The sequence below is a fragment of the Rhincodon typus genome, chromosome 26 (genome assembly GCF_021869965.1).
Source record: "Rhincodon typus isolate 14 chromosome 26, sRhiTyp1.1, whole genome shotgun sequence".
NCBI lineage: Eukaryota > Metazoa > Chordata > Chondrichthyes > Orectolobiformes > Rhincodontidae > Rhincodon > Rhincodon typus.
In genome coordinates this window covers 17,071,371-17,086,044 of record NC_063357.1, presented here as the reverse complement: position 1 = coordinate 17,086,044, position 14,674 = coordinate 17,071,371, and the positions used below count along the sequence as shown (strand labels likewise).

Below are 14,674 nucleotides of genomic sequence, written 5' to 3'. Positions count from 1 at the left end.
TTCTATGCCTACCATCATTTTGTCCTGCCAAAACAAATTTTGTGCCAAACTAAGCAACTCAATGGAATCATAGAGTTTTTACAGCACAGAAAGAGGCTGTTCGGCACATCATTTTTGTGCCGGTCAACAAATGTCCATCTGATCTAATCTCATTTACCAGCACTTGGCTCATAGTGTTGTATGTCATGGCATTTCAAGTGCTCATCTAAATAGTTCTTAAATATCTTGAGAGTTCCTTCCTCTACCACCCTTTCAGGCAGTGAGTTCCAAATACTCTCAACCCTCTAAAAGGGTTTCAAAGGTTTCCTTTAAATCCCCTCTAAACGTACTGCTCCTTACCTTAAAACTTTACACCCTGGTTATTGACCCCTCCACTAACTGGAAAGGTTTCGCCTTATCTGCCTTGTCTATGCCCATCAGAACTTTGTACATCTCAATCAGATCTCCTCTCAGTCTTCCCTACTGGGAGGAAAACACCCTCAACCTGTCTAGTCTCTCAACACTGCTGAATCATTTAATCGTACTTACCACTGTAGATTCACACAATGTATATCTGGATTATGATGGCCCAAAATTAATTAATACATGTTTACCAGTAATAGATGGAGTGAAAAATATATTGCTATCATGTGTTACCTGAAAACACATAGTCCAGTTATGCTATAGGAACATAAGTACAGGCATAGGGTATTCAGGTCTTATATCTTTGTATAGTAGATGTCCATTTCAGTTTTGAAACTTCCAGGTGACCTAACTTCAACAACTTTTAAGGGGAGAGGTCCAGACATCTAGTATGTTTAGGTGAAAAATTCCTGACATTCAAGCTTGACTGCACTGGTGAAAATAGTTTATTTCTACTTTAACTTTAAATTCTTTAACCATTTCAAACACTTCAATTGGATCATTTCTACATCTGTTCAGTATTTGGTTTTCATAGTAAATTCGATTGAAAAATAGTTGGTACTGTGTTGAAAACAGTCAAACTGAAAAATAATTTAAATATCTCTTAGAATTGTTCATTGAGAAAATCAGTAAATCTAGGAATTAACGCAATGAGAACAAAGTGTAATTAGAGCTACAGTTAGGGAAATTCTAGATCATTTTAAGGTCAATAAACCAATAACCACTTTAAGCTTTCAGTACTGTCAGTTAGCATTTCACCATTACCGATAGTTTGTTGGAATTGGATCCTGTTCAGAAATCAGGTCATAATAGAGCATTATATCCTTACCTAAGGATTGACAAGGGGAAAAGATTCCCACCTGTTTCAAAGCTGAGTACTGGCAGTACGGAATTGTAAAGTACAATTTTCTGAGTAATTTCTGATTGAAATTCTTGAGTTAGAACTTCACTGTTCTGAAAGGTTTGACAGATTGGCTGTTTAGGTGTTTGAGGCTATTTCTCTTATGTTCCAAGAACAAGGGAAAATTTAGCACAGACTGAGAACCTCACCGTTGTTTTTAGAAGATGCTCTCTCCTTCACAATTTCAAATTGTGATATTTTCCTTCATTTTGGTTAACTGAACTGCCTTTTGCAACACAAAAGTAGGGTATTCCAATACCTGATCATACTTAACATTTAGGTAAATTAACTACTGTTTTCTATTTTTCAAAGGCAACTGGTTAATATTTACTAGTAAACGTTCTGTTACTGTTTTGAATATAAAGAATCTGTAAGCATTAAATTTAGAATGTAACAAAATCTGTTTAAAACCTCTTTCTTTAAAGCCAGCTTTCTTGCTTGTTCCAGGCATATTTATTTTTCCATGTTGCAACTTGCCACATTCCTTTTCATCCTGATATATTGTTGTGCTTTCTACTGATTCAGATTCAAATGAAATTGCTGCCTGACTTGAAAGGTTATCTGATCCCTGCTTCAAAAATCCGAATGACAATTTCAATGTTCGGTTGTCGTAAAACAAATTTTTTAGCGCTAATGTAAGAGGTTTTTGCTGTGAATACTGATTTACTGCTTCCTTTCGTTTCTTCTTGTTGCAACAGGGTGAGCAAGTAGTGCATAACATGCGTGCAATATAAATCCAACCCAAATAATGGAGCTCAACAATGTTCAGCAAAAAACATGCAAGACTAACACAAAACATAAAGTTCAAAAAGATGGTCTTTGCTGTGGCTCTGAATATGAAGCAGTCTGTTTTGGTTGGACATGGATAGGTCCAACACACAAACAAACATGGAACAGTAAATCCATACAGGTAATACTGTCGTAATAAAAATATTATTTCCATAACTTCCCTCAGTATTACATGTATATTGTATACAGTTAAAACCTTACTTGATAGATAGATTGGATCATTGTTTTCACTGCTTTTAATATGCTCTATTTCATCATCTTTATCCCTTTGATAACATTCAATTTCCTGAGAGTTGCCAGCAAAAGATCTCAAAGTCAAGCTTTCATCTTCTGGAAGGTGTCGACTAGTCATAGGATCATTGGATAATTCCAGTGTACGCATTTTGTCCATTTCATATTTTTCATCTTTTGCTATTTTATGCAGAACATACACAATGTAGAAAATGGATGGTGTTGAAACCAGAACAATTTGGAAAATCCAGAACCTCAGGTGAGAAATAGGGGCAAAGGTGTCATAGCAAACATTATTACAGCCTGGCTGGCGGGTGTTACAGGTGAACTTAGACTGCTCATCACCATTTATTGCATCACCCACTAGTGTGACCAACAAAATATGAAAAATCAGCAACATTGTCAACTAAATCTTCCCAACCACTGTGGAATGATTCTGAACTTCATTTAGAAGACGGCTAAGTAATGACCAATCACCCATTTTAGATCTGCAGGAAACAAAGAAAATATATTGATATCAGCAAAGTCTAGTATGAAATTAATTTTACCTACTATTACCGAGGTAACTGAAAGTATCTGTTACTTTGAAAATAATCATCTTTAAGTTATTAACAGTATTAACTCAAGAACAATGTCATGGATGTATGTCATTAAATAATTTAAATAATCAAAAATTTAAAATAATAAAAAGTACATATAGTTAACAATGTACTGCCATGATAGTGGAAATGAATGCATAACACACAAGGAAATTGTGTAATTTCCAATTTCCAAGAACTACAGCAGTTCAAGATCTTCTGAAGTGCTGTAAGGGATGTACAATAAATGCAGGCCATCCAGTAATTCCTATATCCTGTGAATGAATTACAAACATTGAGTTCACAAATTACATGAGTAAAATGATCAGATGCCTTTACAGAATGTGATTCTCACAGGTTTAATGAGTAACGTCAGCATTTCCATTACAATATACCTATTTTATTTCACCATATTACTTTTTAATTCAAAGCTTATACACATGTATTCGCTGACTTAGACACAGAAAGGATTATCCAGCACAAACACCTAATGCAGTCTTCCTTGTACTACTGTCATGGAACGTTGTTAAGGTGTCCAGGAAATGTAGTATCAATCTAGTGATAGCAAAGCAGTTTGCATCATGCGGTAGCAAATTCAAAAATCTGATAAAGTTAGTGCAATTACTTGATAAGATTTGTTCAGAAATTACATTTTAACTTTTCTGGTTCGAGTATCGCAAATTGTACTTTTTCAATATGGTATAGCTATACAAGTTGATGTTTTCTCATAAACATTTTCTCCATGGATTTATTCTCAAACACTTTGAAATTTAAGTATGTTTAGTTGATACACAATTGACAATAAGTGACACTGTTGCTCAACATTTACTGACTTTGTTCCAATTTATAGTGTTCTTTTGATGCAATGTCAAAGAAAATTAACCTTGAAAATCCATGTACAATGAAATATAAAAGTTGTGCGTGAAAGACTAGTTCTGCTAATATTTCTTTTATATCATAATATAGAGAATGTACAGGTGTTTTAAGGAAGTTAAAAACAGGACATTATGGAAATATGGAGTAAGTCTACCAATCTCAGAAAGGGGAAAAGATAGATTGACACTAGTTTCCCAAAACATTGACCCGTATTTTCTGTTTTCTGACTTCTTACAACCTGTTTATTTTCACTTTGGATTTCAATTTTTTAAAGTTTTTATTATATTTTTGTTTCAATTCCACAAATACAAAGTTCCCAGTCCGAGTCTAGCTATCTAGAATGGAGTCAAATTGCAAAGTATAAATAGGGTGCAGAAAAAAGGCAAGATGCAGTATCCAGGTTGTTAACCTGCTTAGTCCTCAATTGCAGTCAGAGCCAGGTTTGTAGCATCACATGCAGCTCGGCAGTACAGGAGCAAAAAGAGAAGCTGATTCTTAAGTCTTTTTGGCTATAGAGTTTTGCCTGGTTTTTTGGAGGGATTGCCACTGTGAGACATAGTGGGTTTTCTTGCTACATCTTACCAAACTGGCCACATTAACTACCTACCCCACTCTTATGGCATCATCATGTCCAATTCTGGCCCCATCTTACCACATTCCTTTCCTACAATAAATCACACTCAGAAGATATCTTGGAATTCAGTGGCATCCCTTGCACCAACACCATCTTTATAAACCCATTGTGCACCTAGATGAGCACTGTGAATGCGGAGCTGTCCTGCCTGACTCCTGGCATTTACCCAGACATGGCAGACAGAGGAGAATTGGCACGCCACTGTGCAGCCAGGGGCTTGGAGATCCTGAAGGATGGGGTCACACACAGGCAGGACTCCGATCTCCCCCAGGACCAGCAGTAAAGGCTATGACACTAAACCATGCTAGCCTGGTCCAAGGTTCCACATGTGTTAAAGTACCCTCAACCATCTAGGGGAATGCACAGCTCTGAAGGAAGAATGTCAATGGCCTTTGCCACTCCACCAGTATACATCCCACCATCTTGTCTCTGATAACTCACACTCAGTCTACATCTCCTCACCTCCCACCAAAGTTCATGCTCAATCATCCTCACTAATGCATGCAGCATCTTCCCTCACTCACTGTTATGCACACAAACTTTTGGCACCACTAACCCTGAATGCCATCTGCACCACCTTCTCACTCATTCAAGAAACCTATTCACCTGACCAAAAGGAACAGCTGTGCCATCATCTCCCTCAATACCTGCCTTTCTTTCATTTCCAGAGGAAAACAACCCCCAAAAGGGCAGAAAGATTGAAGACAGGTTTTGGCTCCTCACCCCAAATATGGAAAATATCCTGACTCTGAGTGGTAGTCTAACCATTTCCAAGCCTCTGGAATGGTAGCGGAATCTTACCTTGACTTAACTATGCCTGAACCCTCTGACCAAAGGATAGCCTTTTATTTGACTGAGGCTGGCTGACAACCATGACAAGCTTCCATCCCTTGTTTCTGTGCAAAACAGTAAGGTGCAACAAAAGTAATATGAGCCTCATATCTCTGGTTGAGAGTGCAGAGCGCACGTAGGAGAAAGGGGTAAGCAACTTTAATTATGAGAATTGATTGGAAAGGTTGGAACTGTTCTCATTAGTGGGGAAGAAGGCGAGAAAGAGATCTGACAGAAGTTTTCAAAGTCATTTAAGGTATGGTTAGAGTAGATAGGGAGGAATCATTCCTGCTTGGATAAGAATCAAGATCACAGATTTAAGGTGATTTGTAAACATAACAAATCTGACATGAGAAAAGGCTTTTCGTGCAACAAGTTGTTCATGGAATGTACTGCCTGAAAATGTTGTGGAGGCAGAGTGAACTGAGGCATTCAAGAAAACAGTCAATGATTATTTGTGTAGAAACTATATTCAAGGATATAAGAAAAGGCAGGTGAATAAGGCAACTAAGTCATAACATTCATTGGAGAAATGGTGCAGAAATTTTGGGCTGAATGACATCCTTCTGCACTGTAATTGTTCTGTAGGCCTGTGAAAAAGAAGTGGGGAAAGCAATATTTAAATGACCAAAGCTGAGAATACAACACCAAGAACCTAAAAAAATCTTATAAAAACATTAGATCAGATCTAATGCTATTGATAGCCATGCCATAAAAGGAAAAACTTGCATTTAGACTGTGCCTTTCACGACTTCAGGATGTCCCAAAGTGTAATTCACCAAATAAGTACTTTTGACGTGTAGTCACCTTTTCTTGATTACCGTTTGGGTCTGTTAAAATCTTTTAATTCTAGTTTGGTAACCAAGTAGGTGCCAGTGAATGGCGACTTTGTGCACTTTTCGTTGTACTTATGTATTCCTATACTTAGTACATGTGACAAATAAATAGAAATAAATAAAACACACCAGCCAACTGTATTACAAGCATGAAACAGAAGTTAAAGAATTAAAGAAAATATTTTGCAAACAAGTACATATTGATTGCAATACTTTAAATAATATACAGTATTCTTTGAAATCCAGTTTTTTTTAAGCTGATTAACAGCTGAAATGCATTGCAAAAGATAAATATTAATCTGTTACTATGTATTGAAAATGATGATCTTACACTTGGATGATCAGCATCAGTAATTTTCATGTCGCAAAGGATTATCATTGCATGGGCTATAATAAAAGACCCTTATGGTGTATATGTTAATTTACAACAATACTACAAGTTTTATTTCGATTGTCTGAACAGAGTCATTTGCAAATTTGTTTGTTACTTGATAGCAATGTAACTCGCCTCTGAAATGACCTATAAAGCTATTCAGTAAAATTAGCATTAACAGTTCACCCAGCAAGTAGAGATCAGCAACAATTGCTGGCTGAAAAAAAAGGTAGGCAGTTGAATAAAGCAAGTATGAAAGATTATGGTTTAGATGTAAATAAAGTATAACTACAGGCGACTTCCAAATTTTCACTTTTCTAATCTACAGATTCTAATCTAGCAGTCCCAGCACTGACTCATGGATGCTGCGGCAGAGGCAAGTTTGGGTTTCCAGCAGTGTCTGCATCCAGCACAGATTCATGGAGGAAGTAGCAGAGGCGATTTTGGACCCAGCAGCATTGCCAACAGCTACATCAGCAAGATGGGCCTAAAGCGGACTCATGGCTGCAGCAGAGTCGGGTTTGGGCAGCATTGGTGGCATCTGCAACAGCGAGGATTCATAGTGGCAAAGGCATCAGTGGAGGCAAGATGACACCAAAGAGTGGTGGCTTCCGTTCCAGTGACAGTGGCGCAGCAAAGCGGGCTGATGCCTGGCCTAAAGCGGAGCACTTAACAAGAAGGACTGTAAAGTTGAACACTTTTTCTTTATTTCGTTATTTTTCTTCCTTTATATGCCATGTCATGGTTTATTTTTCTGTATTTAAGATGGCTCCAGCGAATGGTGACACTGTTACAACACTTTTCACTGTATTTTGTAACAAATTATATGTGACAATAAACAAATCAAATCAGGTTAACAAAATTTGCTCACCTGGATGAGAATCACTTTATGCTCTCCAATAATCTGGAAAGATGTTAAACAGAATTGAGTGTATTCACAGCAGATTAAAGTCAAAAGCACAGTTGTTCCAATGGTACCATTTAGGTTTTTAATGATCAGACTGTGCTGACATTACATGTGTCAAACTAAAACTGTCCCTAAAACTGTTACTGTGTTGTAAATGACAAAAAAAAGTGTCTACAGATAATCCAGGATGAATTGTGTAACTTCCCGGTTGAACTATTCACTGTGGAAAACAAAGAATGTTCTGGAAATGATTAAAAGTGGCAAACACGCACTCTGAAGTGTTGTGAAACACTATTACATTTGTGTTGATGATGCTTTTTTAATCATTTAATTAATTTTACTGTTCTATTGCTGTTACCTTGAATTTTACCGTTATCTTGAAAAGATTTGTAGAAAATCATATATAAATTAATAACTTCTTTTCCAGCAAATTGTATTTTATCTCAAAACAAGAAGGTAGCCAACAATTGAACAATAAAGAACCCGAGAGGTTTGCTGTTCATTGCAAAAGACTTTCTGCCTTGATTCAGAGCTGAATTAAATGTAATTATATAAAATCCACTTGTCTCATGTATTTAATCAATACAAAAAATCCAGCACATTTTCTGTTAAATTTTACCCGATTTATTGTGCACTCTTACTGAAAATCATGTATACCATTTACATGTTTACATTTTTCTATGGTTTCATTTTGTTTACAGGAAGTAAAAGTTAGGATGTAAAGAACATAATAGACAATAGCTAGAGATACAATGTCATAAATGTTTTTTTTTTGGTTTTACACTGGAATCTCAACTATCTTATTTTAACAATACCAGAGGTTGTTGTAGAAAAATGTGTATACAATCTGCCAGCCTGAACTTTAATTGTCTGGTTAAATTACTGTGCTGAAAGGAGGGTTTGTATATGGTGGTGGGAACGTTAATCAACCGATGAATACAATTAGTCATTTTCTGAAGAAGGGTCTAGGCCCGAAACGTCAGCCTTCCTGCTCCTCTGATGCTGCTTGGCCTGCTGTGTTCATCCAGCTCTACACCTTGTTATCTTAGATTCTCCAGCATCTGCAGTTCCTATATCTCTAATACAATTAGTCAGTTGACTTAATGAAGAAAGCCACAAAATGCCTGTGATTGAAATAATCTCTAGTACCTGTATTCTTAATTTAGTGAATCAGATGTCTTAAGTATACACTTTACAATATTTTCTCAAAATTGTTTTTATACAATAATACAAAACCAGCTTTCCTAAGCAAAAAGGTTGCTTTGTTCTAACTTGACATTGTTGAGTAAACCTTGACCCTGACCCTGATTTTTCAACTTGCCAAACCTGAATGGATGTCTTACTATAACTTAATAAGGGATATAAGATGCAAAATGTATACCTATAATAGTAATCAAAGACCATGTCAATCTGCCTCTGCTTATGCACTGTTTCATTGAATGTTATACGTTGAATATATAGGTGTCTAAGATTCAGCCTGGATATTTTCAGGGTGCTGTCAATTCATTCCCCATCTGCCATCATGTCCTTCACTACCATTCACATGGTCACACCAGACCACCTATCTCATTCCAACCACACTATGCTATTTTCTTAACACAACTATATTTCTTGTATCACAAGACTTACATAACTGCAAACTCTGGGGAATAATTGAAGCAGGTAACAAAAGCTTTGAATACAGAGAGGTTTGTGTATATTTTCGAGGAAGGAGAAAAATTGAGGCTTAGACACCACTTCTTAACTTATCTCTAGCATTTCTTCTGCAAGATATTGAAGTGAATCTCTTTCTGTTCTTCCTCACTTCTACCTTGCTATTCCTCATTTATGAGAGTTGCTTTTACTGTTGTTTCTCTTCCAATTCCATTTTCTCTTGATGCAAGGTTGGATGCAGGATCTCCAATAGTGTAGGCAATGCCCAGATCTATTGAGATTTCTTAAGTTTAATGAAAGGTGCTTAATATGATCTTTTTTTATATGCCTCTATGGTTGCAGAGAGGAACCAACAGCCATACATATATAGTGGTTATTCAATTTCTCCAACAGCCAGAATTGGTATCAAGTTCCTTGAAAAGTCAAATGTTATGAGGGAGGTGAAATTATTTGAGTCACATGGTAAAAGTATTATGATAGCTACTTGAAACATTTGACAAACTTGCATCTTTTTATCGTCAGCTATATATCAATTAAATGTTAGTTCTTTGAATTTACTAAGGCCACTGTCTGGTTTTCAGGAGCCCAGATAACATGTCCTGAATGTGAAGGAAGCTAGCTATTGCTGAAAGGCACCAGCTATCTCCTGTTTATTGTTGACTCCAGTGAAGAAAGTTATGTACTTATAGCCTCGGCAACAGAACACTTGTGCCTTGGTTATGGAACTTTGGCTGCAATACACAGGGATGACCCATGGCAGCTTGGAATGAATCAGTTACAATGTGGTTAAAGACTGTGGTGATTTTAATAATGAGCAAAACATGACCCATTGATCTAACAGATCTTGTAGCAGGAGGGTAGAGATCTGTAACAGCATACTTAAAGAAGTGCAGCCTCCCAGTGTTCCTCAGATAAACCCAGGGGAGTGACTCAGAATACGGACTTTGTAGGCTATATAGTGTCTCAAATGATCTGTCAGCTGCTGTCTTCTGATAGACTCAACTGCTGTTCATTGTTGTTTCTGAGGCCACTCTCAATGGAGACACAAAGTTTTACAGCATGGAAAGAGCCCTTCAGCCCATCATGTCCACACCAGTCGTCCAGCACCTATGTGCTCTAGTCCCATTTTGCAGTACTTGGATAGTAAACCTGTATGCTATTGCCCTTCAAATACCGCTTAAATGTTGAGATGGTTCCCACCTCTATCACCCTTTCAGGCAGTGAGTTCCAGTTACACACTGTCCTCTAAGTGAAATAATTCTTCTGTAAATTCCCTCTAAATTTCCCATTCTTTATCTTAAATCAAGAGTCATACATATCATAGGTATCCCTTTTCCCCATCAACCAAACATGGTATCATGTTCTGTAAAAAGTCAAGTATTATTGGAGAGGGAGTAATAGTTGAGTCACATGTTAAAAGCATTGTGGTAGCTGCCTTGAACCATTACTTAAACCTGTATCTCGTTTTATTGTCAGAGATGAGCTGCACCTTAATTAATTAGCTCTTTGTATTTACAAAGGCTACTATCTGGTCATCAGGAGCCCAGACAACAATTTGTGGCAGTTCATCCAGTTCCATCTCTTCCTTCATCCAGATCAATGAAGCTATATTTTTATCACCTATAACCTGTCGGAGCAAATAATCTCAAAATAAGCAACCCGGAAGCTGGAAAAACACCTTGCAATCTAAACAACACAATAACACATTGAATTCTATGATCCAGTTATCTGAATTGAGTCTTCTTTTTCTTGAGGACCCATGAGATCAATCCCACTAGCTTTTATGAGAGGCTTAGGCACTGGACAGGACTTTTGTATGTCATTAAAATCATGTTAGGATCTAAATTACATCATAGGATTTCAGTTCCTGTTAGACACTTTGATTAAATATGTTAATTATTGGTTAGTGCAAAAGTAATAGTTATACAGTCACACAATCAAAGTGTCATACAACACAGAAACAGGCCCTTTGGCCCAACTCATCCATGCCAACCAAGTTTCCTAAACTGAAGTAGTCCCATATGCCTGAGTTTGACCCATGTCCCTCTAAACTTTTCCTACCTATTTACCTGTCCAAATGTTTTTTAGATGTTCTAATTTTACCCACCCATACCACTTCCTCTGGCAATCTGTTCCATATATGTGCCACCCTCAGTGTGAAAAAGTTGCCCCTCAGATCTCTTTTAAATCTTTCCCCTCTCACCTTAAAACTATGTCTTGTGGTTTTGGAATTCCCTACCCTGTGGAAAAGACCTTGGCTATTCACCTTATCTATGCCCGTCATGATTTTTACAAATCTCTCTAAGGTCACCCTGACACTCCAGGGATAAAGGTCACAGCCTATCTGGCCTCTCCTTATAACTCAAATCTTCCAGTCTCAGTATTGGGACAACAGGGCCTGATTTTCATGCCTCTGTGTCATAACAGCTTAGAAATGGCAAATGGGACACCATTTGTAGATTCACACCCTTATTGCGATTTCTGGAAATTCTTACCAGTGCAGCATACGGGTGTGGGTCATGAGTCCATGCACAGCACTCCTTATCTTACCAGCTCCATTGCAGCAGTATACCTTTCAAATCCCCACTACATGCATTGAGTTTGATATGACATGTTTTATAACACCTCAGCAGAGTTGTGGACCATGGAGGAACACTAGTCTTGAGTTGAGAACAGAAATAAAATTAGGATTCACTATTATCAATGCTTGCTTGGGCTCCAAGAGTGGACAATGGACTCAGCTCAGCAGAGGCCTGTTTACACAGTTTAACGGGGAATGCAAGTTTTGTGCAAAAGACAGCTTTATTTCTTTGTAGTAACCTGATGAGTTACTTCAATCCCTGTGCATTTATTTAAACAAAATTAAGAGGTGTGAAGTTGATTGAAAGTTTCATTGGTTGAACTTTCACTGCTGGTGTTTGACAATTTTGTGGAAAGTTAAGTGGGGTCATGTTTCTGAAAGGGAATGTTGAATGGCTTTTTCATGATCATTTTAAAAACATGTGGTTTTGTACCTAGTGCATACCAGGTGAGTAGGCATGGAGAGAGCATGGTCGCATTGAGGGAATGTGGGAGAAAGAAGAGGCACAGAGGAGATAAAAACTTACATATGTGGGGTGTATGGAGAGAGAATGGGAAATGGGGGAATGGGGCATGGGAGATATGAGAGGGATTTGAAAGCAGCATGGTGGTAAGGTAGGAGTGTAAGGGGAGGCCTGGAGGGTGTGGCAAACATGAATGCATCTAGGCTGTTGTTCCCAGCAAAGAGAGGCAGGATTTCTAACCTGCTTGCCTCGCCATCTCCATGCCTTCATTGCCAGCTCAAACTTGTGTTTGGAGGTGGGAGTCTCATCTCCAGCCCATATCTAATTCCCCAACACACAAAGTGAGGTGGGGGTGGGTGTTGGTGGGGCAGACCTCTCCAAGATGAAGAAACCGTTATATGGTCAGGAAAATGTCTGCATTTCTGTTAAATATCTTGACATAATTCACTCAATAAGTGGGGTTCAAAATTATCCCCAAATAGTTTCATGACTGAGATGAGTCATACTGGCTTCCAACTTTTCTGCTATAGTACTTCTGTTCCCTTCTCTAAAATTGTCAGTCATAGCTTAATATTTTATCTTTAACCATCTCCAGCGTTTGTGATGCTGGAGAAAAGTGATAGTGTAATGCCATGCCTAGATTGCCTCAATGTAAGCAGAAGTTGGATATTTTGATAAAAGCAAAATATTCCAGCTGCTGGAAATTTGAAATAAAAATATAAAGTTGGAGAAACCAAGGATGTCTGGTAGCATCTCTGGAGAGAGAAGCAGAGTTAATGTTTCAAGTCCAAAGATTCTTCTTTGGAACTGAAGACAGATATTTAAATGTTTAGATATTTAATATTTAGATATTTTGATCCTTCAAACATCAGTCTTCCTTATTTTGACTCTGTCCATTGTGAAGAAGTGAACATTAGCCATGTCAGTTTCTAAGTGTCTTGAGGTATTTCTTATTGTAGTCATTTACGGTCACATTTACCAACAATGTGTGTTTTCTCAGACTTATATTTAGCTTCTAAGTTTATTTATAAAATATTTAATTGACTCAGTGAGCTTAACCTTGCCTTGAATTTTTTTTAATTTGTGACATGTGAGCTTTGCTGGAGAGACGGGCATTTATCTTTTTTTCCTGAATGGCATTCAGAAGGTGGTGATGAACTGTACACCCAAAGTGTTAGCTGTTCAGGAGAGAGTTCCAGGATTTTGTAATGGCAGCAGTAAAGGAGCAGCGATATAGGTCCAAGTCCAACTTCTGTGTCATTTTGAGGCGAACTTAGAGATAATGATACTCATCTGCTGCATCTATTTTTCTAAGTGATAGAGATTGCAGATAGATGATGCTGTCCAAAGAGGCTTGGAGAGTTGCTGTCATCATTTTTTAGTTAGTGCACAACTACTGCCCTTGTGCAACATTGGTGGAGGGTCAAACTTAAACCTAGATCATAGAGATACAACTTGCATAATCTTTTTTGCAAAGGTTAGGAGATATTCTTAATAAAGGTACAGTGGCAGAAAGAATAAAAAAGTTTAGTTGGCAGGTATAACTAAAGATTGCTCCCTCCTCAATCCCTGGCATCTATGTTGGGGCTTTTGATTTCAACTTCAAAGAACTATCAAAATTTGCTGATAGTACAAACTAAGGAATATGGCAACTATGAGGAAGAACACAGTACACTGCAGGAGAACATGGACAAACTCAGTGAGTGGGTAGAATTATACAAATGGATAACTATGGTATGGTACATTTTGCCAGAAGGGCAGAAATTTAACAAGATATTTGTAGTGATTGGAAACAGCTGGATCTTGTTGACTACAAAATCCTTGATTGGAGCTGTTTACCTGGGCCAATCAGGAAAGCCCTGGCTGACCAATACAAACAGGAGATTTAGAATCTCCTCAGTGCAGAGGTCTGACTCTGAGCTGGCTGGCCAGCGTATTGTGCACAGGTAAATAAAAGATGACTTGGTGACCGGATACTAGCCTCTGTGCAGTTATTTCAATATCAGAACAGCTTCTTGGTGTTGTTTTATATCTCATGCCTTCAATGAGCTTCCCCATGGTGTCAATGCATTTATTCATAGACATTTACAGCAGAAAAAAACTATTTGGCCCACTATGTTAGCAGCGGTCAACAGATCTGACAGCACTTAATCCCATTTTTCAACTCTTCAGCTCATAGCCCTGGAGGCTATGATGATGTGAGTGAATATCTAAATAATACTTAAATGTTACAGAAGTTTCCGATGCACCCTGCCTTTTAGGCATTGAATTCTGGATTTCTACTGCCACGTGACATTTATTAGAGAGTCTATTATAAGAGTTTAGTTGGAACTACTGTACCATAAACTGTGTACATTAAAATTGTACTGTTGTGTTTGATCTCATCTAGAACAGAACTGTCCGAGCCTTGATATTATTTGAAATAGAACATAGAACAGTACTGCACAGTATAGGCCCTTCGGCCCACGATGTTTTGTCAACCTACTATCCTACTCTAAGATCAAAACTAACCTGCATACCCTTCATTTTACTATCATCTATGTGCCTATCCAAGAGTCGCTTAAATATCCCTAAATGAATGGAAAAAGTATGGAGGTAAGTTCTGTGAACCTGTTTGAA

At 37.7% G+C, this 14,674-nt stretch overlaps 1 protein-coding gene across 1 annotated transcript; it reads right to left on the bottom strand.

Moving 5' to 3' along the window:
• Nucleotides 1-1,592: 1,592 nt before the first annotated feature.
• On the bottom strand, nt 1,593-2,804 carry LOC109920621 (gap junction delta-2 protein). The gene is given in 1 exon segment (XM_048612358.1): nt 1,593-2,804. A coding segment is annotated over 1 exon segment (1,212 nt).
• Nucleotides 2,805-14,674: the final 11,870 nt, after the last annotated feature.